Source organism: Aulonocara stuartgranti, assembly GCF_965226115.1.
Source record: "Aulonocara stuartgranti genome assembly, chromosome: 20".
NCBI lineage: Eukaryota > Metazoa > Chordata > Actinopteri > Cichliformes > Cichlidae > Aulonocara > Aulonocara stuartgranti.
The window spans coordinates 12499309-12525209 of NC_138956.1; the positions used below are offsets into that span (position 1 = coordinate 12499309).

The 25901-nt window shown below is 39.8% G+C and overlaps 1 protein-coding gene across 2 annotated transcripts; it reads right to left on the minus strand.

Annotated features, from left to right (window-relative positions):
• Positions 1-1471: 1471 nt before the first annotated feature.
• itchb (itchy E3 ubiquitin protein ligase b) lies at positions 1472-25521 on the minus strand. Of its 2 annotated transcripts, none has more exons than XM_082519162.1 (24): positions 25375-25521; positions 22412-22503; positions 21360-21501; positions 19163-19287; positions 17282-17416; positions 16920-16965; positions 16629-16810; positions 15675-15921; positions 14777-14872; positions 14401-14575; positions 13252-13321; positions 12506-12590; positions 12245-12373; positions 11010-11082; positions 10489-10560; positions 10223-10311; positions 9933-10092; positions 8155-8288; positions 5910-6050; positions 5621-5741; positions 5439-5543; positions 5238-5334; positions 4916-4988; positions 1472-4569 (listed from the first exon to the last, which is right to left on the minus strand). In XM_082519162.1, the coding sequence occupies exons 2-24, from the start codon at positions 22479-22481 to the stop codon at positions 4470-4472; spliced, it is 2667 nt and encodes an 888-aa protein (XP_082375288.1). In that variant the 5' UTR covers positions 22482-22503; positions 25375-25521; the 3' UTR covers positions 1472-4469. The 2 variants fall into 2 exon arrangements, with proteins under 2 accessions (XP_082375288.1, XP_082375289.1); XM_082519163.1 differs by having other exon boundaries at positions 25443-25493.
• Positions 25522-25901: the final 380 nt, after the last annotated feature.

Genomic DNA, 25901 nt, shown 5'->3' on the forward strand with positions numbered 1-25901 from the left:
GAACTTCTGGGGAACTCCTCATCAATGCACTCGAGTATTTTGGTAGGCTGGCCACTGCTGGGATGGGTCACCACACTTCCAGGTTTTCTGTTTGGGTAATGGGTCTTATCGTGGCTCACTAGAGTCCCAAAGCCTTAGAAATGCCTTTCTTTTACCTGCTTCACTTACCTCTTGGTCTAGATCATAGGTGTCAAACTCTGGCCCGCGGGCCAAATTTGGCCCGCAGCCTAATTACATTTGGCCCGCGAAGCCATACCAAATTATTATTAGAGCTGGCCTACTGGTATTATACAGCTAATATATATATTGTTTAGTATTAAGCTTTGCTTGTTCCATATTCAGTTTTTCAGCAAAACTTGTTTGAGTCCATAAGAAGAGATTCATTCTTAAATCTGGAGGAAGATTTTTTTCCAATAAATATTAATGTTAGCCCGCGACTTTGTTCCAGTTTTGAATTTTGGCCCACTGTGAATTTGAGTTTGACACCCCTGGTCTAGATAATGAAATTTATTTCAAACTTCTGATAAAAAAATGGGGTTAATTACATTTAATTCATGATTTAACAATAGGGGGTGATTACTTTTTCATACAGGTTTAACAAATTCCTATAATTAATAAAATAATTTATAAACTAGCTGTATTTACACCAGTAATCTATGACTGATTAAAAAAAAACAAAAAACTAAACTATACAGAATGACCAGTTTTTAACATTGCTTTTAACTTCAGCTCAACTCGCAGTAGATGGTAAATCTTCCTTTAAAATCAGCCTTTACTGTTAGTTTTAGAGTGATTCATTGCCATTCATAATGGTGAATCACCCAAAAATGTTTCCAACACCAAATTTCACTTATTTAACTACTTCTGTATATTCTTTCATCCAGACTACATTATGCTTTAGACCAGTGATTCCCAAAGTGTGGAAGAAACTCAGCTTGAAATTAAACATATGTAGTTACATGTTTATTGAAATGTATTAATATAAAAAGGGTCAATTAAAATCGGTAAATAAAGTTAGTTAGTTTGTGATTTAACCCATTACTCTGACCAAAGTTTATTGATCTCATTTGTCTCCCAGTAACAGGTGGGTCACGCATCGGCCTTTACAATTTGCATATGCCTGGGTAGATTTAGCAGTTTATAACAGACGGCTCGCGCTGACTTAGACTTTGACCCTCTTGCTGTTGGGTAACTGCAGTTGCATTTTAGATCAGAGTCCCAAGAAAGCATGCAAGCTTGCTTATTGGGAAAAGCAACCAGGATGCATCTGGCATAGTAAATACCCTGATAATGTGGGTAGTGAAACACCACATGTAAGGAGAAAATGTTTATCATAGCAGAGAGGATAAGGAACCAAACCACAACTGTGTCCTTAAACCTGCCAGGGCAAGCAAGACTAAGTAAATCAAAGTGATAAACAAGATGATACAAAATGTCTTTTTTACCAACTGCATCCCAGTAAAGGCACACACACATTTCTGAGTTAATTTATTAAGGTGGCATTATCTATATTACACATCGTTCATATACATCAGAAATTAAACAGGGAAAAGAAAATAGTGTTAACATAAACCTCTTTTTAAAACCTCTCTTTTAAAAAAGAAACTTTGTTATTGACACCATTTACAACTTCATGTACAGGGGAGTGACAGTGGTTTATTTGGATATGGAGGCTTCTAGACAAAAAAAATTAAAACCAAAAAAAAAAAAAAACCCAAAAAAGAAAAAAAGAAGCAGTTAATATTTACATATCTATTCAACTATGTTCCCAAGATTTTAATATGCGATCGACCCAGAACAAGATCAAAACGTCATCCTGCATCAGGGAAAACAATCTGAGGCAAAGCTGTAAATAGGCAACTAGACCAACTTTCCATCTTGATACATTCATCAGTTTTTATGCTAGCATTGTCTCAGTAGTTGTTGTCCTAGCCGAGGTCACACTTGACTATTTAAAAACAGGCCACGTGACACCCCCCCCCCCCCAAGCTCAATCTGGTGCAGTCCAGAGTATTCACTTTAGCATAAAGCAACCTGCGGTGGATCATCTCTGCCGGCTTCAAGCTGCTAACAAAGCATGCCTGAAGCCCGAGGGTGGAAATAAGGCTACCTGAAGGCTAATGACAGATGATCTCACCATGCACGTGGAAACGGTGAGTCCAGGGGTACAGACAAAGCAGAATGGAACTCGCACAAGCTGGGGGTGTTGGGAAAGAAAGTGCCGTGCTTTATTAGACTAACACCGCCTGAATCCAATGCCCCCATCAGTGACCCCAACAGTCTTTCAAGTGTGTAACCTGAATCATTCAAAGGAGCGCTCTAAAAATGAGAACCCACACTACCTGCTGCTCTAAATTTCATATGATTGATGCCAAACTACACCAACCTCAGCGCGCACACACACACACACAAAACTCTGGATACCACCTTGGCAAAGCATCAGGAGGTTTCTTTGTGCATTCACATTTTAATACAACAATCAGCCCAAGTCAGCTGTTCCATGATACATAACCTAGAAGGTGAAGCAAGAATCTCTCTCACACACAAACACACCTTTTCACTTTCGTAATGCATTCTAGGTAAGGTAAAAAAAATTAAGAATACGAAGCTATGGAAGACTTATCATTTTCAAAGAAAAAAAAACAAAAAACAAAACAAAAAGCTTAAAATCATGACATTAAAAATAATGCAGGATTTTAAAAAAAATAAAAATAAAAATCAAGATCCCGTCTGAGATTAAAGTGGTTATTTTAGGAGAAAAAAAAGTTTTGGTAAGAAGTGGTCACATTACAGAGTGCTGGTCTGTGATAACAACTATCACAGCATCTCGGTCTGTATGTTATTTTCATTTGAACAGGCCTGAATCATGGGCGAGTATCTTCAAAGTGCAGATGTTTATAATGAGAAGGTCATTTTGTGACCATAATTGTCAGCTGTGATACACTGCAGGCACGAACCAGCAGGTGGTGTCGTCTCGGGTCTGAATTTGAAGTCCGGGCTCACCCCTCCCCCTCTTATAAATTTACCACTTTAATCTCAGACTTTTTCTTCCCAGGAATTCATGACTTTTATTTTTTTTCCTTGAAGCAGTACAATGCCTCGCACAGCTTTAAAATTCTGTTTTTCTTAGAATTACCCAAATCCACAAACTATAGAATTACAAACTGCTTTCTCTGCTAAAAGCATTTAGAGGTAAAATGTTCCTCTAAGTGGAAAAGGGAAGACAGAATTCAACCTTTTTCAATTCCAAAACGCTTTGTCTCTTTCATTTTGTCTCTCGCTGTAGGGTTTGTAAAAGTTCAACTAAGGCAAAGCGCTCGATCCAATTCAAATGCTACACGTGTACAAAAAGCTACAAACTGCTTATTTTCAAGCTGTTAAGTGAGCATTCAAAATATCCATTATCATTTAAAAGTTGATTTGGTTTGACTTGATTTTGGTGTCTTGTTTTCAAACTTTTAACTTTAAATAGCATCAAAACAAATCTCGATTCATTAATTACTAAAAAGGATTTCCTCAGGATGTTAATTTATTTAATTTTTAATCAAGACTATCCCGTGAAATAAAAGGAGAAAGCTGGAAAACATTTTAAAGCTGATACTAAGATGAATAACTTAAAAGACTCCCCCAGGATACTCTAATCCACAGTGTCCCCCATCACACATCACAGCGTGCAAACTCTGGCCCTATAAAACTAGGGCCTCTAAGTTCTCTTCCACTCTTCCCACCACTAAAGACAATGGAGGTTACAACACTTTTCACAATCATCGAATCGATTCCCAGATCAAATACTAAAGAAGCAGGAACGCAAATTAGGCATGTGGCCAAATCTCTCTGAAGCACCAGGATTGTCTGTTAGTAAAGGTTTGAAGCACTACTTTTGAGAAAAAAAAAGGGTCTTGTTATAATTAACATGCAGATCAAAGTGTGAGTTCGATTCTAAAACAACAGAATTTAAAAATGATTTTTGGTGACTCTCACGTCAGTTTTAGAAGAAAAAGCAGACCCTCTCAATCTCTTCTTGTGCTCCGTCAGGTCAAGATGTTTTCAGTTTAACCCCTCCTTCTTACCTGACATGATCATATGAGTCGAAAGCACAAAACAAAAAACCTGTAGTCTTGTTAAACAGATGTCACAGAGGACGAGTTCACCGGGCATAGAGCGGTGCACATTCTGAGAGATGGGAGCAGCGTCCGTGTTTTGGTTTGAAACGATACAAAAATTTCTCCAAGCTGTCGGGCGTGCAGAGGCCTGCTGAGACTGCAGTGTGCAGGGCCCGTGCCCAAAACCCAACAACATGCAGACAACAGTCTAGCATATGCTCCCATAGAAGTACTACACATGTGAGTGCATGCATGAGCACAAACTCCCAAAAACTCCTGCCTATTCTAAAGAGGCTCCCTGATTTGAACACTGGTGGGATTTTTTCATTCCTCCAGACTCCTGCACCCAGCTCCTCCTGGTTTTCTTTACTCCTGTCCAAAGCCTTCCGTTTCCTCAATGGCAAACATCAGCTTCTCTTTCAGCTGCTCGTAGCTCTTGTAGGGTGGCAAATCCAGTCTGTTGAAGCTGGAAAATGAACATTAAAAAATGTATTTTAGCTTGAAAAGCTGATTCTGGTGCTACCACAACAAACCTAGCTTGATTCTGAAGTGAGTCTATGTCAGTGTGGAGCTGTGTGCTTGGATGAAAACTAAAGAAGTTTAAGGACAGTTGAAACAACTCTGAAGTAGGTTGTAAATCTGCATTCATAATATCCAGGCCCAATTGGAAAACTGTACTGTCTCCATAGTTATTTCAACACTTCTGCAACTCAAAACAGTTCTGTTCTTTTACATGAGGTGGGGTGTGAGGTGTATGCCCATTATCATCCATCCGCACCCAGTAGTTTCTTTAGTCCTCTGTATGAACTCACCATGTGTGACTTCTGGGAAGCCAGTTTTCTTTTCCCACCTTCTCAATGCAGAACTTTTGAGCACCGTTGCTTCCTACGAGGTGAAGCACAACTCACTGTTAAGTTTGATCCTTACAGAAAAGGTGAACTTTCAAAACAAATTGCAATAATTTGACAGTTTCCTACCTAACACACTAAAGGCTACAAATGGCTTAAATCTTAACAATGAGAACAAACATACAACTGAAATAAACCACCAACAAAACTTTGTAGGTTATCCTTTGGCGTCATGCTGCATGTAGAATCATTTGGCACTTCAAATGGTCATCCCTGCAATATTTACCCATGAGGTCATTGAAGCCTCCGACTGGCAGGCGACAGGTACCAGTGACGAACTGCAGCAGTCTCATCCTCTTCTCATTGTCCATCTCCTTCACCAGCTGCAGGAGAAAAAACAAACAAAAAACAAGAAAGATTAAAGACCATATTATCATATTATTATAAACTTCAGTTTAATGAGTCACTCCTTCGGCTTCACACTGACCTGCCAGAACCAGACGATCTGTTTACTGCTGCGAGCATAGTGTCTGTAGATGGTGTTTCTTTGCCAGTCTACCAGGTCAATCTCCTGCATACCACACAGCATGACCTGGGATGGAATACATTTTCATTAAGACAAAAAGTATACCGCCCACTCCATTCTTGAGTATTTGTCTTTAAGCATACCTCCAACTCTTTTGCATCAAAGTACTGCAGGTACTGCTGAGGGAGGACCTCATTGAAGCCTTCAAAGAAAGCCTGTGTCTGCTCTTCTACTCCTCTGGACAGGCGCCACTCTGCCACCAGCCTGCACAGGCAAACACAAGCCCAACCTTAAAACCTAAAAAAACCTCTTATCTTAATAAACATGTCATATGAGCCTTATATTGAATTGACATAATAATAATAATAATAATAATAATAATAATAGACAATGATCTGAATTAACAACTAAATGGAAAACCCTGAAATCCACCTGATGTACTCCTCCTTGTTCTCTTCTGTGACTTGGATGTCACCTCCTCCTGGCTTCAGCTCATGGGTGGAGATCTCCCCCAGGATCTCCTTGTCAACAGAGAAGAACATCTCCAGCCCGCACTCCTCAATGTTGTTATCCCTAAAGAGCAACAAGGTCCCTGCAGCATTACTGTTACAACAAGTTTTCATCCGTGTCATGTTATTCCGTTATCATGACACATTCTACACTTAAAGCTCTGAGAGTCTAACACCACAGGAAATTTGCTGCAGCCAAGAATGATTTGAAAACCTGACCAAGGGTTAAAGACTAACACGTTTCAGTGACCTATTAATGCTGCTGACGACATTTCTTCCTCCGCTCATCCAGCTAAAATGTTGCCTAAGGGGATTTAGAGCTACTCAAGGCCCAATTTTAAGAACATTTTCTTCATGGTTTCCCCAGGAAATGTTAAGCTTGAATTAGATTAGATTAGCATTAGAAGGTAATTAAAAGTGACTGAAGAACATGGAATCAATTATTTTGTAAAAATGTAAATTCAGTTTTGAGTTACTAGTCACAGTTATTCATGTGACTAAAAAGGACTAAAAATCACATGATATGTTTGGCTAACCGCAGGATGTTAATGGAGGTTTTGATCATTGTGCTGGGGTTCTGTTGACAATTAATGATGGCATAAAAATATTTATGTCATCTGTAGCCAGTTAATATAAAACTTCCAGAACTGAATAAGCTTCTCGGATGAGATGTGAAACGTACTCAAAAAACACTCAAGTCTAGCCACTTTTCTTCTCAAGCTTTTTAGATAAGACTTCACTGATTTTTTTCTCCAGTTCTTTGTAGGTTAGATTACTTAATAGGACTAGACTTTGCAATCCCAAATGACTGAGCTCAGTACTCATCTTGAGGGGGTTTTGAGGCATCATTTCAATTGGCTGTCCCCACAAAGACAGGAAATATGTAATCGGCTTAATTTGTTTTGTTTGTCAGCAGTGTAGCATCCACAGTTTTCAAGATATTATGTGATGGTAAAAAACCCATGACAGCTTGAGTCTATTTAATTTTTGGAAATAAATAAATAAAGGCACGGTGGTTAGCACTGTTGCCGCACAGCAAGAAGGTCCTGAGTTCAATTCCAACATCAGGCCGGGGTCTTTCTGTGTGGAGTTTGCATGTTCTCCCCGTGTTTGCGTGGGTTCCCTCCGGGTACTCCGGCTTCCTCCCACCGTCCAAAGACATGCACTTAGTGGGGATAGGTTAATTGGATAACCCAAATTGTCACTAGGTGTGAATGTGCGAATGAAAGTGAGTGCGAATGGTTGTCTGTCCCTGTATGTTGGCCCTGCGACAGACTGGCGACCTGTCCAGGGTGTACCCCGCCTCTCGCCCTATGACAGCTGGGATTGGCTTCAGCGCCCCCCGCGACCCTGAAAAAGGATAAGCGGAAGCGAATGGATGGATGGATGGATAAATAAATAAATAAAATAAAAAATTATCGGATCAAAGTCAAGGCCCCACAAAATGTGAAAAGCAGTAAAAGCTTTATTTTACCCACAATTTCTTTTCTTCAAACTTCCCAATAACAGGGTCTCTGGGGATGTGAGCAACTGGGTTGACCTTCATTTTTAGCGCCCAAGTTGACATATGGTTACTCCCCCCCAATATGAGACCCTACAACGTCAAGATGGACCCATAATGTTTCGCAAAAGAAATCACACGCTGCATGAATACATCTTAAAAATCTCACGTTTTTACAGCTTATAAAAGCAAAAGATTTCAGCCAATTCTGCCCCAATCATGTGGGTGAAAAAGATAGAAAATAAACCATTTTAGACTGTATGTGCTTCAAGGTCACAGGTCAAAGGTCAGGTATCAGCTCGTTGTCAGCAGGCTGACGTCAGCATGTTGTAATAAAAAAAAAAAAAAATCATAAAACATCAAAGTTTTATTACAGCCCCTGCCGTTTGGGGGACAGTTCTTCTTTCATTAATGAGTTAGTGTAACAAAGTGCAGTGATGTGTCATTTCTCCACACAAATAAACACGAGCAGCACACTGTTACTCTTCTCGTCATAAATAAAACCTGAGATGTATAGGGTGATACACACCAATACAAAGACATAAACAATCTAATGTATTAGTAACTTTGTAATAAGAAATGTCAACAAGTTCATTTAGAATGAGAATAATTAAGAATGCATCGTCTCTCAAACCGCTTTACACACACAGCAGTTTTGTGAACTCACTTGATCCACATGAGGGAGTTGTAGAACTCTGGATCAATGGACTCCAGGTCGTGGAGGGTCAGCGGCTTGTTGAGGATGCGCTTGTAAAATGGCAGTGAGAAACCAGTGTCGATGAACTTGCCATGGAAAAGAGCCTGAGGGGGAAATGCATGTTCATCATTATTACACACAATCAATCAAAGCTTTATTCGCCACATGCAGGTTGCCCTGCAGTGAAATGGGACCCCCCCCCCCCGACCATACACACACAACACAGACATTACATGGGGATACAAGTCTGAGATCGGTAGCGTTACTGAAAAACACTGAAATGTACAGTACAATGGGAAAGTACAAGAGGAAAAAGAGACCTCTACTCATGCTGTGCTTCCATGGTAGGACAGCATGAGAACAGGAAACAAAAAAACTCCTCTGCACAAAAAACACAAAAATGTCCACAGCACAACATTGTGAAGGACATGACAAGCCACAGGATTGGGTGGGGGTGAGGAGTAATCCGAAGCGAACACAGCAGCCGCCCTGCACAGCGCTACCATCCCAGCGCGTCACACAGACCTGACGTGTTCCCCCGCAGGAAACAAGCATCGAAGGCGTTTGGAAATGGAGGGGGATGAGTGTGTGCTTATCAGTGTAAGTGTATGTGTGTGCGTGTCCATAGTTCAGCTGAGACAGTGTCCTTTGCCCTGCCAGGCTAAGAAAACAGTCTACCAGCCAACCCAGGTGGCCTTGCATGGAATGGGAAGGAACAGACTCAACAGTCGTTATCAGGGAGTTTTTGTTCGGTTCCGGCCTTGAGCCCACAGCTGGCGCCGAAGGGGTAGCCGCATTATTATAATGGTGATTTTTCTTTTACAAACAACTCATGAGAATTTCAAGCTGTTTTAACACTCCGACACCGACACTGGTCTCTCAATCTCCCGTTGGATAGCTGCGAGTTTCTCCATGATGTTATTTACCTTCAATTCTGTGGTCTTTTCAGTTTTTTGCTCACAGAGCAGATTCTGAGACCTCATGACCGCAGCCAACTGATCCGCGATGTAATCCAGCTTCCGCCCAGAGGTGTTGTTCCGAGTGGATTCTTCCCTGATGTAATCCAATATACGCTCAGAGGTGTTATTCTGAGCCTTCACTGCAGCCGTTAGCGCCTCCAAGCTCTTAACCATGCTGCATTCAGTGAGCCCTACCTGAGAAGCCGCACCTCGTCCCATCGTTTCAATCCCAGCGGGCAGCCTTGGGGGGGGTTTGAACAGCCAGTTCCGCTTTCTTAATTCTCCGATAAGCCAGGGCCAAGCCAGCTCCGATCAGCAAGAACCCTGTTATCATGGTTCCGAATAGGTAGATATCTTCAGCGTCCTCGATCGACAGTCCCGCCAGGCACACGATCCTCCATGTCTGCCACCCGTCCATTGTGTATCCGGCAGGGAAAGTCCCTCCAGGGCACTCGGGCTCTCCCAAGCCCAGACTTCTCGTTGAGAAAAGGGTGTCAATAGCATTCAGAGACCAGTTGATCAAATCCATAATTCTCTTTAGGTTTTAGAAACAGACTGTGAGAGTGTGTTCCAGGGAAAGTATTACAAAAAAAAAACAAAAAAAAACACGAGACAAGACAAGGACATGAGGAGCTAAGCAGGGAAGATAAGGGAGAGGAGAAAAGTGCGACCGCCTTCGCTGAGAGCCAAAGAGAAACACCTTACTGTTATAAATAATGCTACAGTGACTCTTACAATATCTTACTTGCCATTACAGCTTTAAAACCAGCATATGAGAAAGTGACTAACCATGGCAATAAAGCGTCCTATGAACTTGAAATACTTGAGGTGGTCAGGGTTGATGTAGGAGGCTGGGTTGATCTGAAGACAGTAGTTATCTTTACCAGCATATTCAAACAGGCAATACATCGGGTTCAAAACCTCATGGGACAGCAGGAAGAACCACTCCCTGTGAGTGAGGAGAAGACAAGGCAGGAGTGAGTGTGGGATGAGAAATCCAGCAAATACATAAATAAAAATGACAGCAGCAGCCCAATAATAGTTCTATGCTATGAATTCTGAGACTTCTCATAACTAACCTGGAAACACCGCCATAGTCAAGCCCTTCTTCTCCAGGGAAGATGATCCACAGCCTCCTTCGCAGATCTTGAGCATTTAAGCTCATTATCTACAACAAAGACAACAGACTGATATACCACCTGTGAAATCACTATTATTCTAAAACAAAATACCCCAGTATCATAATTAGGAATTTTACAGTCTGCTTACTTTATGCCCTGCACTTTTGTCATTATTATGCATTAATAAATACAATGAACAGTGTGGCTCAAGGTGGTTGCTGTACCTGCTGGAAGGAGTCCTCAAACAGGGTTTTTCTGGATACGTTGATCTTGACGTGTTGAGGCATCGCCAGTTGCTGGAGAAAAGAAAAATGCCAGCAACAGTTAATTTTGCAGTGAAGACTCACTGGTTCGCCTTAAAGGAAGGATTACGTTTTTTTTTTAATTTAACATGGTACGCACACAAATATTACACATGCACACTAAATAAAGCAAAAACAGTGCACTCCCCTGTTTATGATGACTTGGGATTTTTTGTTATCCATCGAAGACTGTGGGAGTTCAGACTTGATAACAACAAATTGAGTTGAAATGAACCTAAGGTCATCAGTCACCGTGAATAAATTTATGACTGACTAAACGGAATTCATCTCTACTTTGTTTCATCATGCAATTTGAGAGATCCATTAGAAAGATATGAAATACTCCATTTTCCACATAGTGTCAGTGGATATGGTGTAATGCCAGGAATCTGCAGATTTTTATTCTAAAGACAACAACTCTCCTTTCCTGTAGCGACACCCACCTGGCACCAGAATCTGAAGTACTGTACTTTGGCTTTGAAGTCTCGAACATAGGTGATCTGGGGTCCATTTTCACTGTGACAAAAAAGAAGGAAAAACCAGAGTTTCATTTAATCCGTTAATACCTTAAATATTACTTTCAGATATTTCGATCTCACACTCGCTTCCACTCCCATGAACGCCCACATAAATGTCCTTGCAAAATATATTTTAAAAAAGCGATCCACTTACAAAAACGTACATGAGAAGGTTATAAACGTGAATTTCGCCACTGTTCATCTTAGTTTACATAACCACATTCTCATCACCTTCCACCCAAACTGGTTTTTCCACCTGAGAGAAAAAACCAGACCCAAGCCTCAACTCAGTAACTATCAGGACTGAGAATGCTGTAGGAGACTAGGTGACCCATTAGTCATATCAGGCTAATGCATCACGACTTCTAAAATTAGAGAGGGATTCTTAGGACAGTGACACATATGACTGAAAATCAGCTGAAACATAACTATCAGGTATATCAAAGCTACCTTGTGAGATGCTAGATCAACTGTGAAATTAAACTATTTATGTTGATCCCCCCCCCCCCCCCCAAAAAAAAGCAAAACAAAAAACAACAACAAACAAAAAAGGTCTTCAAGTACCTGCCTTTGTTTCAGTAACAGCTTATCAGCACACCAGAATGACTTTCTGCATAACATTAAACCAGTCTTTTGTATTCTCTGGCTGGAAACTCAAACGCACTTGCTTACTTATCTGTGGCACGCAGAACTGTTGAAAAGACTGTGTCAGTGACATTCTGGCTGCACAGTGAATCCAGATCACATGTCACTAACAAATGATAGTTAAAAAGGGGCCACTAAAAGGAAAAACTAAATCCCAAAGACAAACCAATAAGTTCTTTTAGAAACAAATTCATATAGCAGCACAGCTTTTTGTTGTTGTGTTTCTTTAGTACCTGCTTCGGTCAAACCAGACTATTAAGATAAAACCTTGTTTCCAAAATACTCAGAATGTCTTTTAAAAGAATGATGATTATGTTTAGAAGAACACAAGATGGTTTGAGATATAAACGTGTTTGTTGCTTCTGTTACAAAGTATCATTATGGCAGTAATTAGCAATAAAACTATTTTTGAAAAGAATGTACGTCTTTTAGTTAGCCAATGTGACTGTGTCTTCTATATCTTTCTGAAGCCTTAAAATTGGGAGAATGGAAAAGAATGCATTGGAATAACATACAGTGAGGATTTTCCAGTGCGGGGGTCGATGTAGGTGGTGGTTCTCCTGGTGTGGTCGACAAAATAAGGAATACCGTCTACAGTGAAGCGCATCTCCCAGCCTTCAGGAAGGGGCTTCTCATTCAGCAAACTGAAAAACAATATTAGACCTTTTCCTGTTTAATGTTCTCAGTAAAGGTTATGAAAAAAAACACACTACAGATATACAAGTTTTATGTTTATCTGATAACAAAAACAGTGGAATATGCAAACACACACTAACCCCTGTGTTCTTGGATCCTCCCACTGTGTTGACCGTGTAGGGTGATGCACAAAATAAACTCTGCCATTGGAGTCTGTTCTCTTCTCTGCAAGCACACAAAGTGAGACATTATATTGCCCTACCCTAACTCAATCTTTACTTTACATTATAATAGATTAATGCAAAAGCCACAATTAAGCATAGCTACCTTTGAATTATTTAACTTTATTATTATTGAGAAATTAGGGACGAGTGTCTTTTTCATGCTACAAACATCTCTACCTTAATCAAATATAAAGATAGCTTAATTTAAAGGGGTTATATTAAGTAATAAAAATAAATCCTGCTGTGGCTATCATGATATAACACTTTATATCAGGGCTGGCAGCTCAGCAGCTACCAGGCTACTGCTAGAAAAAAAGTCCCCAATGTAGACATCGAATATAATCCAACAGGTTCCAGAAGGCAGTCACAATAAATGTTGAAAACTGATGTTCAAATGCTAAAACAATGAAAAATCCAAATGTGACAGAAAATATGGGAACAATATGCGATTTAAGCCACTTCCAATGAGAGTGTAGGACACTGATTGACATAGAGTTCATCTCAGCAACTGGAACCTTGAATGTCCGCTGGTAAAACACTATCAGCAACAAAGCATTGCACAACAAGCAAATGGCTTCCTGTGTGGATGTCTCTTAGCAACAATTGTAGTTAACAGTGACAGAAACTTTTGTATTTAAATTAGAAAGTCATTATGACCTTACCCCATCCCTGTGGTAGAGGCCCAAGAGGATCATACTCCTTATTTTGAGTGGCTGTGGCCTGGTCTTGGGCCTACACAGCAGAAGATGATCGTTAATGAAGCGTCTTCACTTGTATGTATGACATAACAAGCTTGGCATGTTTTTAAGATAGTGGCGTGTAAGGACATATGCAGTGGCACAGCGATCCCAACTACTGTGCATCTTTTTGTGTTTTCCCCCCACACCCCGCTTATTCCTGCTGTCTACTATTTGTATTTTATTCTGACACAGGTGGCGTGGAGCACCCACAATTTCGTTGTACATGTACAATGACAATAAAGGGCTATTCTATTCTATATTAGAGCAAGAGGCCTGTAACTACAGGGCCAAAGTAACATCTCAAAAGCAGTGAGCCACCTTTTTCCATTAATAGCAATGTCACAGAAATATGGCAACATAAAGTAAACTATAAGCTATATCCAGCACAGTACTTATGTATATATTTTGTATAAAATGCTTCAAGAAAAGAAAGATATCTAGCTTTTTTTCTCAACTTGCATCCTTCAATCGATCTTCAATCAAAATCCGATTTCCTAATCATTTAGTATTTGTGTCTGTGAAGGTTCTCAGTAATCCAGGTCATTGTAGTCAAAGGAGCTTGCAAAGAAAAGCGCCTGGACTTCTTTAAGTTGCTTGAAGACGTTTCACCTCTCATCCGAGAAGCTTCTTCAGTTCTAAGGTCAAATTCCTGAGGTCAGATGGCCCAGGATGTAGATCCTGGGCCAGGAATTCGCATGATAAGGTGGGGCCAGGTTTCACAATGAGCTCACCCGAAACCCTGGCTGATTGGGACCCACACCCATTTTCACACCTTGGCTCAGGCGATTAGAGGATCATCAGGGGGTCCTTTTGTCCCTCTTTGGTGGGATACTCCCACTAGGTTTAAATCTGGAACTCCTCACAGTTTGACCTTAGAACTGAAGAAGCTTCTCGGATGAGAGGTGAAACGTCTTCAAGCAACTTAAAGAAGTCCAGGCGCTTTTCTTTGCATTTAGTATTTGTATTACAAGACTGTAAATTCACAGATGAGACACACCTATAGTCACTATATTCCAGCTTATTACCATCCAAGTCAACACAATGCATCACATGATAAAGAGGATGTCTCACCCCAAATATAAATCTCTGGTTGAATTGCTGCATGGCGCCCTGCAGCTGGCTTCGCTGGTGCTGCCATTGTTCATAATTGCGCACTGACTCCACAGTGGGGCGTTGCCATGTGGTGGTACGTGTCATGTGATCAACAAAGTAGACCCGCCCCATTTGGTCAACACGACGCTCCCAGCTGAAGGTGTAAAGGGGGGGAATAAATGCTTTAATGACAGAAAAACCATACACTTTTTCCAGGCTAAAGGACATGACAAATATATCACTGGACGAAGTGAACAACAATAATATAACCAGTATCTACTATTATAACAGTCCAATAACACTAGAGATGACTTTCTAAGAAAAATCTAAGTGATAGAGGGTTTTTTTTGTTTACCCATGGGGCAGTGGTTCAGGCCGTTCCCACGTTGTTTTCTTCTCCACGTGATCAACATAATAAAGCCTGCCGTTCTGATCCACTCTCTGCTCCCATCTAGAAAAAGGAACAATGATAAAGTTCAGGCCACTTTTCTTAATGGTGCAAGACACTACTCTAGCAGATTAGGTACAGATTTATAATTTCTAGCATTTTCTACATGAGTCATCCTAGTAGAAAAACAGCTAACAGCCAGTGAAGGTCACAATGATGTCATAGGAGCACAGAGCTCAGAAAGGGATGTTTACAGAATTACAGGCTGGATGAAGCCAGACCAAAAAAAGACCACGATTGTCACAACCATGTTTAATATATAAAATGTGAGATAAAGTCATTCACTGTTTAGGCATATCTGCTCTCAACAGACAAACAAGTAGCATGTCACCTTGTCTTTTCAGTAAGAAGATTCTGCTATGCTAAAAACTGCTCTCACATTTATCACTCATGTTTGCATATTCGTTTGATTTTTTTTATCGTTACAATATTCAGCATGCTCCGTCATCTAACGTGTCATTAGATTGATGAATGGAATATAAATGCTCATCTGACCTTGCCTTGTTCAGGTATTTCTGTTCTGTTTTAGAAAACATTAATTTACGGCTAAGCAACAGCCCCTTTTCTTTATTTTTTCCTCAGTAGTTAAGCATTTTTTCTCTGGATGAAGCTTCCTTTTCTTGGTCTATTTATACTACAGCGCAGTCAGCCGCTTTAGCAATTAGTAGTTTGGCTTGGGCACTATTATTGCTTAGCATGGCTTTGGAGATTAGATAATCATTTCCATTCTTTCACATTCATGACTTATGACTGTACAGAAAACCTCTCTCAGTTCTTCTGCAAGAATTAGAAAATGAGCACCAACCCAGGAGGCAAGGGTCCTGTGCTGACTGCGGGGACTCTGGGAGTGACAGCAGGGGTGATGGTGCTGGTCGGCTGCCTGGTTGCTGCAGCTCCAGAACCGGAGGCCACTGTGGAGTTCCTGTCAGAGCCCCATGATGGACTTGAGTCTGGGACTGATGAGGGACCCGAGGCCGGCGCTCGCACTGGGGTATCAGAACCTGACTGGCCGTCGCTGCAGTCTGCTGCAGCAGAGTCATTGCTGGAAGATGCTGAAGAAAGAAAATGGTGGATCCTCACTTTAAACACGGCCAGAGCATATGAACAAGGCTTCAACAGGCTTCAACAGGCTTCACACTGCTCTAAACAAATTTTAAGACAGTTTTGTCTGCTCTTGAATGTCACTACTGTGTGATGTCACCATTTCCTTAAAATATTCACCTTAGGGACATGGATCTAACTATGAGCATTTTTGTTCAAATCTTTTTGTACTGGTGAGGGCCAGCCAATTAGAAGAAACTTAACTTAAAATGCCTCGTTTCAGACAGCGAATGAACTGCATAGTTGAAACAAGGAACACTGTAAGTTAAATAAAGTTCATTTTGAGCTGCCAATCATGAATTGTGTGAATCGGCCCCATTTTGGAGTGCAAGAACAAAACTGTGGAATTAATATGATTATAAGAGATCATTAAGGCGCATGTGCGAGAGGATTTAGCTAGAAATGATCTTATTGTGCATCTCTGTGTTGTTGTGCATGAAGAAAGCTCATATTTAAGGAAACCGGTTGTACAAACATATCAAGAGCAAGTTGTGCTTTGGCTCAATTCCAGATCTACCTCTGGGTTAAATATTTGACACTGGAATGATGGTAGAGAGTGGGTATAGAAAAAGAGTGTCTCTTCTTCTTTGTTTTCCTTTAGTTCATAGTTTCAGTGTCTTGACAGATTAGAGCAGTTTTCACTCATTAAATCTCTTACCTGGTGAAGAGTTGGGTCTGCGTGGGGTTGGAGGCGGAGGTCTAGATGGCCTAGGTGGTCGAACAGGCCTCAGCCCTGTTGAAGATACCGATGGAGACCCTGTGCTGTTTACTGATCTACGGCCACTAGGAGAGGACTTGTGCTCTATGCTGTCCACAGCCGGAGAGCTGTCTCGACTGTGCCTGTGGAGGAGGGTGGGTGGATACTGATAAACAAAGCAGAAAAAAAAAAGAAGAAACCAGAAATGTGACACTGGTAGAACTTGCCTAAAGACAGGAAGATGTACTGTACCTTATGGAATGATCACCATTTGGCTGCGACTCCCCATTTGATGTACCTGAAATAAAAGCATGCAAGAGAAAAGAGTCAAAATGAGAGATTCTGTTAGAATGTAACATAACCAGTCAAATAATTAAGAACTCTGCTATTAGTACTGCTGATATGGATGAAAAGTTGAACTTCTGAAAAAAAAAAACATGTCAAAATATCTTCAGTCCCCTTTTTCACTTTAAAAAAAAAAAAAAAAAAAGTTGTAAAAAAACAAAACAAAAAAACAAAGGTCCTGTAAAATAAAACAAAAAAATGACAACATAAAATGAAAAACTTCACATGCTTCCAATGTAAGTTCCTCTTTGTGCTCTTCCGTGACTCACTGTGATGGTCGGCTTCTGCTTTTGCGAACATATCAGGATCAACAGTCATGCCGTCAAGGCAGACAGACAGGTCCCCCACCACGTCTGACTCGTCCCTGTCTGCACACAGTTGTAAGGTCTGCACCACCTCAGAAACTACATACAAGAAACACACGATGGTCAGTGCTACTATGGCATCTGAAATACAAACCTTGCCATTAATGATGCCACCAAACTTTACTTCAGTCAGTGGTATAATGTCCCTTAAAAAAATTCTAACCAACAATACACAGTAGTATTTTACACAACATTCATAGTAGAAAAAGAAGTACTTTTTGCCCCCCGTAAGCCTCCTGAGATCACATACTGGATACTAACAAAAAGAAATATAAAAGTACTGTTATAACCATTTATTGATAGCACAGTGACAGAAGCAGTTTACCCTGCTCACCGCCAGGAGATGTAATTATATATTGTAATACATTTTTTAATTAAATGAGAAAGATTACTTAAAAGACTGTTTTCCTGCTTCTGTTATGGCTAAATATTGTACCTAGTACAATAATGAAAAGGTTCATTTTTGAGGTGGAAAACAACACCAAAACACAAAAAACAAACATGACAAATGATTTCAAACATGAAATCTTGAATATTTAAATTACAAAGTTATGGCAATCAGCATGTGTTTCCCTGCTCTGATATCAAAGTCAGCTCTTGACATTTGATTTGCTCCCAGAGCTCCCTGTCATTAGCTCTGCTCTGCTGGACAGGGTCCATGCATATAAAAAAATTAAAAAATGACCGCACAGTGAACTGGTCTTTATGAGGGAAAAACAAAAAGATAAACAGACCAAAAATCTTCCAGCATACAAGCAGATGACAAAGATTATAAATGGAATACTCTACTGATTGTTTTACTGGGTGTAAGTCAGATAAACCACATCTGTAAGCGCTCTGAAATTCTTTCTGTATGTACGTGTGCTGCAGTGAAACCATGTAAACCTGCATCAACTCACACAGACAGCAGGAAATTATCTGACAAAACTTTGGTGGGCAGGAAGTGATGTGGTTTATACTTGCAGCAGTTTACTTTTGCAGTAGAAAATTACTAGTTAACCATTACTGTCTAATTGTCTACACATATAATTTCTTATATTTAGCAATCTCCTTTGTTCTATGTGCAACTGTTGTGTTACTTGGGTTAGCCAAAGCGCATTTCTACGGCTTGTATCCAGGATCTTATTTGCTGGATCAGTCAATTCATTGATTTTCCGCTGCATATTATTATGTGCTGGAGCCTATCACAGCTGTCTGACCTGTGTATCAAACTTCTTTGTCAAGGCACAAGAATTTGTAAAACAGGGACTTAATTTACATTTTCTGTGGTACTTTTGAGTACATCTTGCTTCATCACTGGCAAACGGCTGTATGTGATAAACATCATTTAAAGGGTTGAGGGTTTCCCTTTTTTTTGTCATCAGATGCTTGCAAAATTTATTCTCTATATTTGATCCCTTCGCAAAAATTTTACTAAATTATATATCTTTATAATCATATATGTCAACTCTGAGGCAAGGCTCAGAGTGACAAGACACTGTTTTTACCAAGCTAACATGTTTCATCCTGCAGCTCTTCTAGGGGTAAGTTGAGGTATTCCTCAGAGAGCCAAGAAGCATAATCTCCCAGCTGTTTCCTTTCAATTGGACATGTCCCCACACAGCTCACCTAGGAGGCATCTTAGTCAGATGCCTGAACCACCTCAGCTGGCTCCTTGTAGTGTGGAAGTACAGGAGCTCTACTCTGACCCCACCCAAATGACTAGACTCCTTACTCTACCTTTAAGGCAGAACGCACCGCTTGTATGTAGGAACCTTTTTTTCCCTTTGTGTCATATATACTCACTTTTCATGTCATTAGATTTGAGTGTTTCACTAAGATCCAGCGTGGCCATCCCTAGCAACAGATCTGACTTCAGGGTCTGGTGGCTCCACACACGAAACACTAGTTTGCTGAATGGAGTTACGATCCTGTGAAAACCAATATATTTAGAAACAGTTACTTTTGAAAGTTTAAAAAACAAACTAAAAAGAGAAAGAAAAAAAACAAACATGCTTTTTTCGATTGAAAAGCTAACATAGGAAAGTTCTTCATGGCCGTGTACACCATTTCAACAACCAGGTTGACAGATTAATATGTGCTGATAGTGTTTTTATAGACTTTCCATTGTCTAAATGAATAAATCTGTAAGCAGTTCTTATTCCACTTCTCAATCACAAGTCCTTAGCTAGCCAATGTCAAGTGAATACCATTTTGTGTGAGTCTTAAAACCTTTTACAGCTCCAATCTAACATTTGTGTTAAGTACAATTCCCAATGATAAGTTCTACAAGCATCAATAATTACAAATATAGGAAATAACAACCAATTACTCTCAGGAATTCCCAGCACTGCAATCTATTTGACAACTGTTTTACCAAGCTAAACAGTGAACACCACTTTGTCTGTATGAGCAGCAAAAATCTTTGTGTTGTCCTGAAAGCGAACCACAGACAATAAAGTTCAAAAGCTATTCAGGGACAGTGAGTGTCCATGACCGTCACTACGACAGTTGTTTAACAGTCACCAGGAAAAGAGACAGTGGATGTGTGGACTGGGTCCGGTTACACCCCATAGTAAACACTTGTTATATAATAACGCTTCCCCCGTTGGTCTAAAAGAAACTGTAGGAGGGTTCTATAATAAGAAGGCCACTTTGCATAGAAGGAGACATTAGATAGGCTAAAATTAAGGGGGTGCTAAATGTGTGAATATTTTTACTGCAGGAAGTGAAGTGGTGTGAGTGCACTAAATGTGAAGTGCATTCTTGGAAACAGGAGTCCTGTAAATGCACAGGACACTCACCCAACTGTGTGGGACTGTAACTGCTAATGGAAGCCAATTCCAAACACACAGGTCTTTAAACTTCTCTTTAAACTGGAAACTCTATGAAAACCGAGCCCAAGAGCGTATGCACGAAAAACAATTGCACAGTTTCAGTGAAATTCTATTTTTATATTCTCATGAGAGAAACTGACAGTTTGCTGGGGAAATGATGATTTGTCTTACCGCATAGTGCAGTCAGCAGTAATCGTGCATGGTACACTTCTTCCTTTGAGCCAAAACCCAAATTACCACACTGTTTTTATTAATCACTTAATGCAGTCTCTAGGGATTATAGCCATTAAATGGGCTGTAAAAATGTTTGAACAATGGAAAGATGCTCTTCTCACCGAGGAGCACAGGTATTATTTACTATATGCTCTCTTTTTGATATGCATATTTTATAAGCTACAAATATAAACTACTATCATTTTATTAGTGCCAAAACTTTTGTTTTCCTTCAACATAGTTGAATATTTCTCACTCCATAAAGATGCTTAGAGAATCTTTAAAGGGTGCCCTTTATGCTTTTGCCGATTTTCATATGGATATTTATACAAACATGGGCAAAGTTTCAAATAATGAGGCATAATCAGCATTTGTACAAGTAGTTCTGGTGAGTTAAAAATTAGGGTTTTAGATGTTGTATGATGTCAAAAACAGGGGATATCCTTAATATGGTCATCTCACAGCTGTATTAACCTACTGTTCAAACCTCCTGTTTGCAAGAAGAGGACTGAAAAGGGTCTGTCGCAACATAAGATAAATACAGATCTATCTTTTTAAACTGTGAATGATGCAATTACTCTACTCTGCTCTCTAGTTGTTTCGTTTCTCCCTCTGAAAACGCTACATCCAGATGAACAAAATTGAGGATTTGGTAAATACACAGTTGGTTTGGTTTCCTGAAAATATAAGTAGTAACATTTATGACAATAAACAGTCTATGGCATCTGAGTAAGTGGGCTATTAGATGTTTTATGGGCACATTTAAACATTAGAATTCATTCTGTATCCTTTCTCATAAATTCAAACATTTGCAATTTAAATACAGGTTTTATTTAGACAGGTTTGGCTCGAGTTAAATACCTTTTATGGGTAATAAAATAGAAGTATGGCATAGGAGTATCTATGATATGAATTAATATAAGAGTCTAGTAATCCTGGCAAGACTGACTCACACAGTGAGCGGCTGCTTCCATTTGGGGCTGTGAGTGTTGGTACATTTCTCTGTTTTCTTGGACTGGCCGTCGACTGTCACTTCCACATAGGGACTGGGACCAAACCAGTTTTTCTTGTTTTCTTTCAGTTTTGCTGATAGCACTAAACAGGAAGAATACATATAGTAAATGAGCAGTCAGATGTTGGAGTCCAAAACAAAACAAATAAATTGTTTACAACTTTAATTTAGGAACAAAATACTAGTATGAAGGCAGTGGGGGAACAATTATTTGATCCCCTGCTGAATTTACAAGTTTACTTACAAAGAAATGGACAGTCATTTTAATGAAGAGAAACAAAGTCCCAAACGCTAAAACTCTAAACCCTTTAGGTTTCTAGGCTGCCGCTTGGCAGCTTGAGGTTTCTTTCCCTTCACAGATTTTTCTACAGGATTCAGGTCTGGAGACTGGTTAGAACACTATGTGACCTTAATGTGCTGCTTGACAGTATGTTTTGAGACATTGTCATGATGGAAGACTGATCCACGGACCCATGTGCATGTCTACGACCCAGCTGACGTCTTGGGTAGCTCTTTGGTCTTGCCCGTGGTGACGGCTATGTTGGAATGGAAGAAATTGATTCTGTGGAGAGGTGCGCTTCATACACAATATGAGTTGAGATCAGGAATATAATAAATATAATTGAATGACTGATTGTAATTAGTGGGAGCCAGAATTGTGGTGTGGTTGTAGGGGATGAAATTCTTATTTCACTCTATGACATGCAAATCAGTTTGTTCTGGATTTTGTGGTTGGTATTCTCTCACTCTATTATTACCATAACAATTAGAGACTGTTCCTTTCTTTGTGAATGAGCAAACATACAAATTTTGTTTTTTTAACTGGTAGTAAAAAATATGCAGTAATAGCAAGAAGCACAGATTTTTACTAATGAGAACATCTGAAAAACTTAAGCAGCTATCTGAATGCTCAGAAATAAAATAAGTCAACCTGACTTTTATTTTAACCTCTGTGTGTCGGTCTTCACTTCTTGATGAAGACCGAAGACTCACCAACGATTTGTAGCTGTGCCCTAATAGGGTATCCATTGGAAGTGCCCGACTTGGTGGCTCCACTGGCCATGACATAGGGCTGGTATAAAGGCCTGTAGACAACACATCATTAGGTTGGTGACAATCATGCAGAACTCATACAGATATGACTAAATGATCTCATCTGTAAGTTGCAGATGTGCACCATACTGGTGAGATCATTTAGCTCAAATATATTTAGCTTACATTGTGAGCTGAACTGATTTCTGACTATTAATAGGTTAAAAAAATATGAAACACTACATTAAAAATATTTATATTTCACAAATTATCTCTGCAAATCTACACTGTACAGTAAAATAGAAAAATATCAGAGCTTTGAGCAAATTTTCATTAACTACAGGAGTTATACTGCAACTATATTTCTTACTGAAATACTCTTAAAATGTACAACATCTGAGATTAAAATAGTACACAATGACTTTCATTCATACACAGTCACAGACATTTGGTGGCAAAGCTGGGAAACAAACCACTAACTATTTGATTAATGGAAAACTCGCTCCAACACCTGTCTGTAAAGTGCACTGAGACTACATTTGTTGCAACTAAAACTGAATTAATCAATTAGTCAATTTAATCAGCTGCAGTTCAGCAGTCAAAGCTATAACAGTCAGTCACTATAAGAACCTTGCAAGATGCATAAAGCACATCAAGCTCGTACATCTTCCATAGCTGACACAAAAGTATCATAACTGTGGGCTCCAAATTACCTCTAATGCATATTTCTTCCTATATTCCTGTGCAAATGCTTTCACTGGGTTTGGCTTGAAGCAAGCAGCCTTTACCCAATAATCTTCAAAGTCTAAGATAAACAAGAAAATACGCCAAATCACTATTCTCGCCAAATCTGTGCAAACAAGTTAGCTTAGCTTAGCTCAACGGACACCCTACTTAAGACATCAGCAACATGCATACATATTTTTTCCTTTGTACAAAGACTTCTACCTAAATAATCTCATCACCTGGAGAGTCATTTTGAATAGTAGAAAGTCTACATTAAAAAAAAAAAATTGTATTTCCTTTCAGGATCCCATCCTTAACAACACTAAACAGTATAATGACCTGTTAAACGTCCGCAACAAGGGAACAGACTGACGGTAAACTCAAAATAAAAAGAATATCAGTTCAAGCAACAGTAAAAATCTCCTAAATGCTGCGTCATCATGGAAGGTAATAAAAGACCACAAAAGGAGGCAAAGGCCAGGGCTGCAGGCTGTGAAACCTGTAAGGTGGCTGTAAAAGAAAATCTTATGGGTCTTACAAAAAAACTTGTGATCTTTGTCACCAGTCTTCACTTTAAGATCACAATTTCATTTATATAATACATGAGAGCAATTACATAAAGCTCATGCCAAAAATACACCGACAACAGCAATAATTGGTTCTGAGGATAAGGTTGCCAGGGCCAGTTATACTGTTTGCTTATAAGCATGTCAACAGTATATGAACTCCGAAAGCTCTGAAGCAGGCCCTGTGATCTTTTCTTGATTGTGGTTACTTCAGTGTGGCACTGAATAATGCAGGGTCCTCAGCTCTAGCTCATCCAACAGTCTACGCACACAGCAGAGCAGGAGACAGTGAGGAGCTCCCGGGTAAACTTTCACGTTGGCTACGGGTCTCAGTCAATAATTCATTATAATTGCTGACTTTGCATCCTTGCAAGTAGGCTGAATGTGTATCATGGATGAGTGTATTTCCTGGATACTAAACTGGATTTTTGTGTTTTCAGCTAAGCAACATCTCCCACTATTTCACAAAGTGCATCTGGGGTTTCTTGAAACTAATCTGAACTCAGACTGATTCAACTATTGCCTGTTAGTGCTGTGGTGTTGCAGGTGAACCAACTATTTTGAACAGTATGACCAAAACCGCATAAGAGGAGCTTTTCATTACTATATGCTGAACTTCTATTGTCAAGGTTGCTAACACCTTGTTAAATCACATGGACACGCTGTTTACATCATGACTAAGAGGGCAAAACAATGCAGCACATCAAAACAACATACCGTCGCAATGACGAACACGAAATCTTTGTCAGATAAAAGGGACAAATGGGTTTTCTAATATTACGATTCAAGCAAACAATACTCAAAAACCGTCATTATAAGTAAAAATCGGAGACTGTTGAGAACAATTGCGACTGAGGGCACAAAATAACGTAAACGTCATTCTTACATTATGTTTACAAAGCAATTATGTCAAAAGAGAAAACTATGCGGTCAGGACAGCTTGCTAATGGAGGGCACTTGGGAGCAGTGACGTTTGACAGGTGCAGTCAGTTTCCCGAAGAGTCAACAAGCTTCCGTATACCTTTAATAACACTTCTTTTCACTGCTTCACTGACACAAACCCATTTATAATAATATAAATTCCTACCAAATCACTTCAACATTCCTCAATAGCGTACTGAGAAATGACTCCATGACGTCTAAGCGTAAAGATTTAATCGAACTACTAAAATATCAGATTGAGTGTGGCGCACCTTCCTTCGCAAATGACAGCACATAGCTGAGAAGAAACTACTCAATGTACCTCCACATTCCGTGTCTTGGATGCTAAGCTAAGAAACGTTCGTAAGATTACATAATTTAATCCAACTAGGAATTGATAACAAGCTAACGCTAATTCGGTTAGCCGGAGAAAGAAGTACAGTATGTCCTGGTTGCCAAAGTCAAAAGCCATGAAGTTGACCACTTTTAGTTATGTTCGCCGCTGTGGCTTTTTAACTAGAGTTGCTGAGTACGTGTTGAATGTCAGCTGGCCACCAGAATTGACAGCCTGGTGCCATGCCAGCCCAGGCTAATTACTAGCCTGCTAGCTTGTGTCATCATCATGGCTGGCTGGAAATCCCAAAGTCCAACGGCTGTGGAAAAAGCTAATATCACCGATGAGAACTCCAGTTATTGGCTCCCATTACTTACCGGAGTCCGAGCGAGGAGCTGTAAAACTAACGCGCTGTATCTAAAGTGTCCACCCAGCCTTCGCTCACCAGGATGTTTGGGTTTCTGTTGGGGGTTTCACTTCAAGGAAGAAGAAACTTCCACCATCTTCGTAAGCTCGTATCACGTGATCGAAACAAGGTGGAGCGCGCACGCTACTCCCTCTTTGTGCCGTGATTGGACAAGAGTTGTAGTGCTACGAACCAATAGACGGTCAGTAAACATAATGATGCATTTAAGGTACTTGCAGTCTACTCATAAACCTTACGTTAACGCATTGTTTTTAATGCCTTGTGCAGCATTTTTTAAAATAACGAATATATTTTTATATATACTTGATATGAAGGATATCCATCATCTTCTGTGGCAAACTTGATACATAAATGTGTTTATGATGTGTTTAGTGAAAATAGGCTTAGGTAAATACAGTTAGAATAAAATATCCACAAATCTCTTGTGTGCAAAAAGAAATTCCTGTTCAATCTTAATCTGTCCTATGTAGCTCTTGA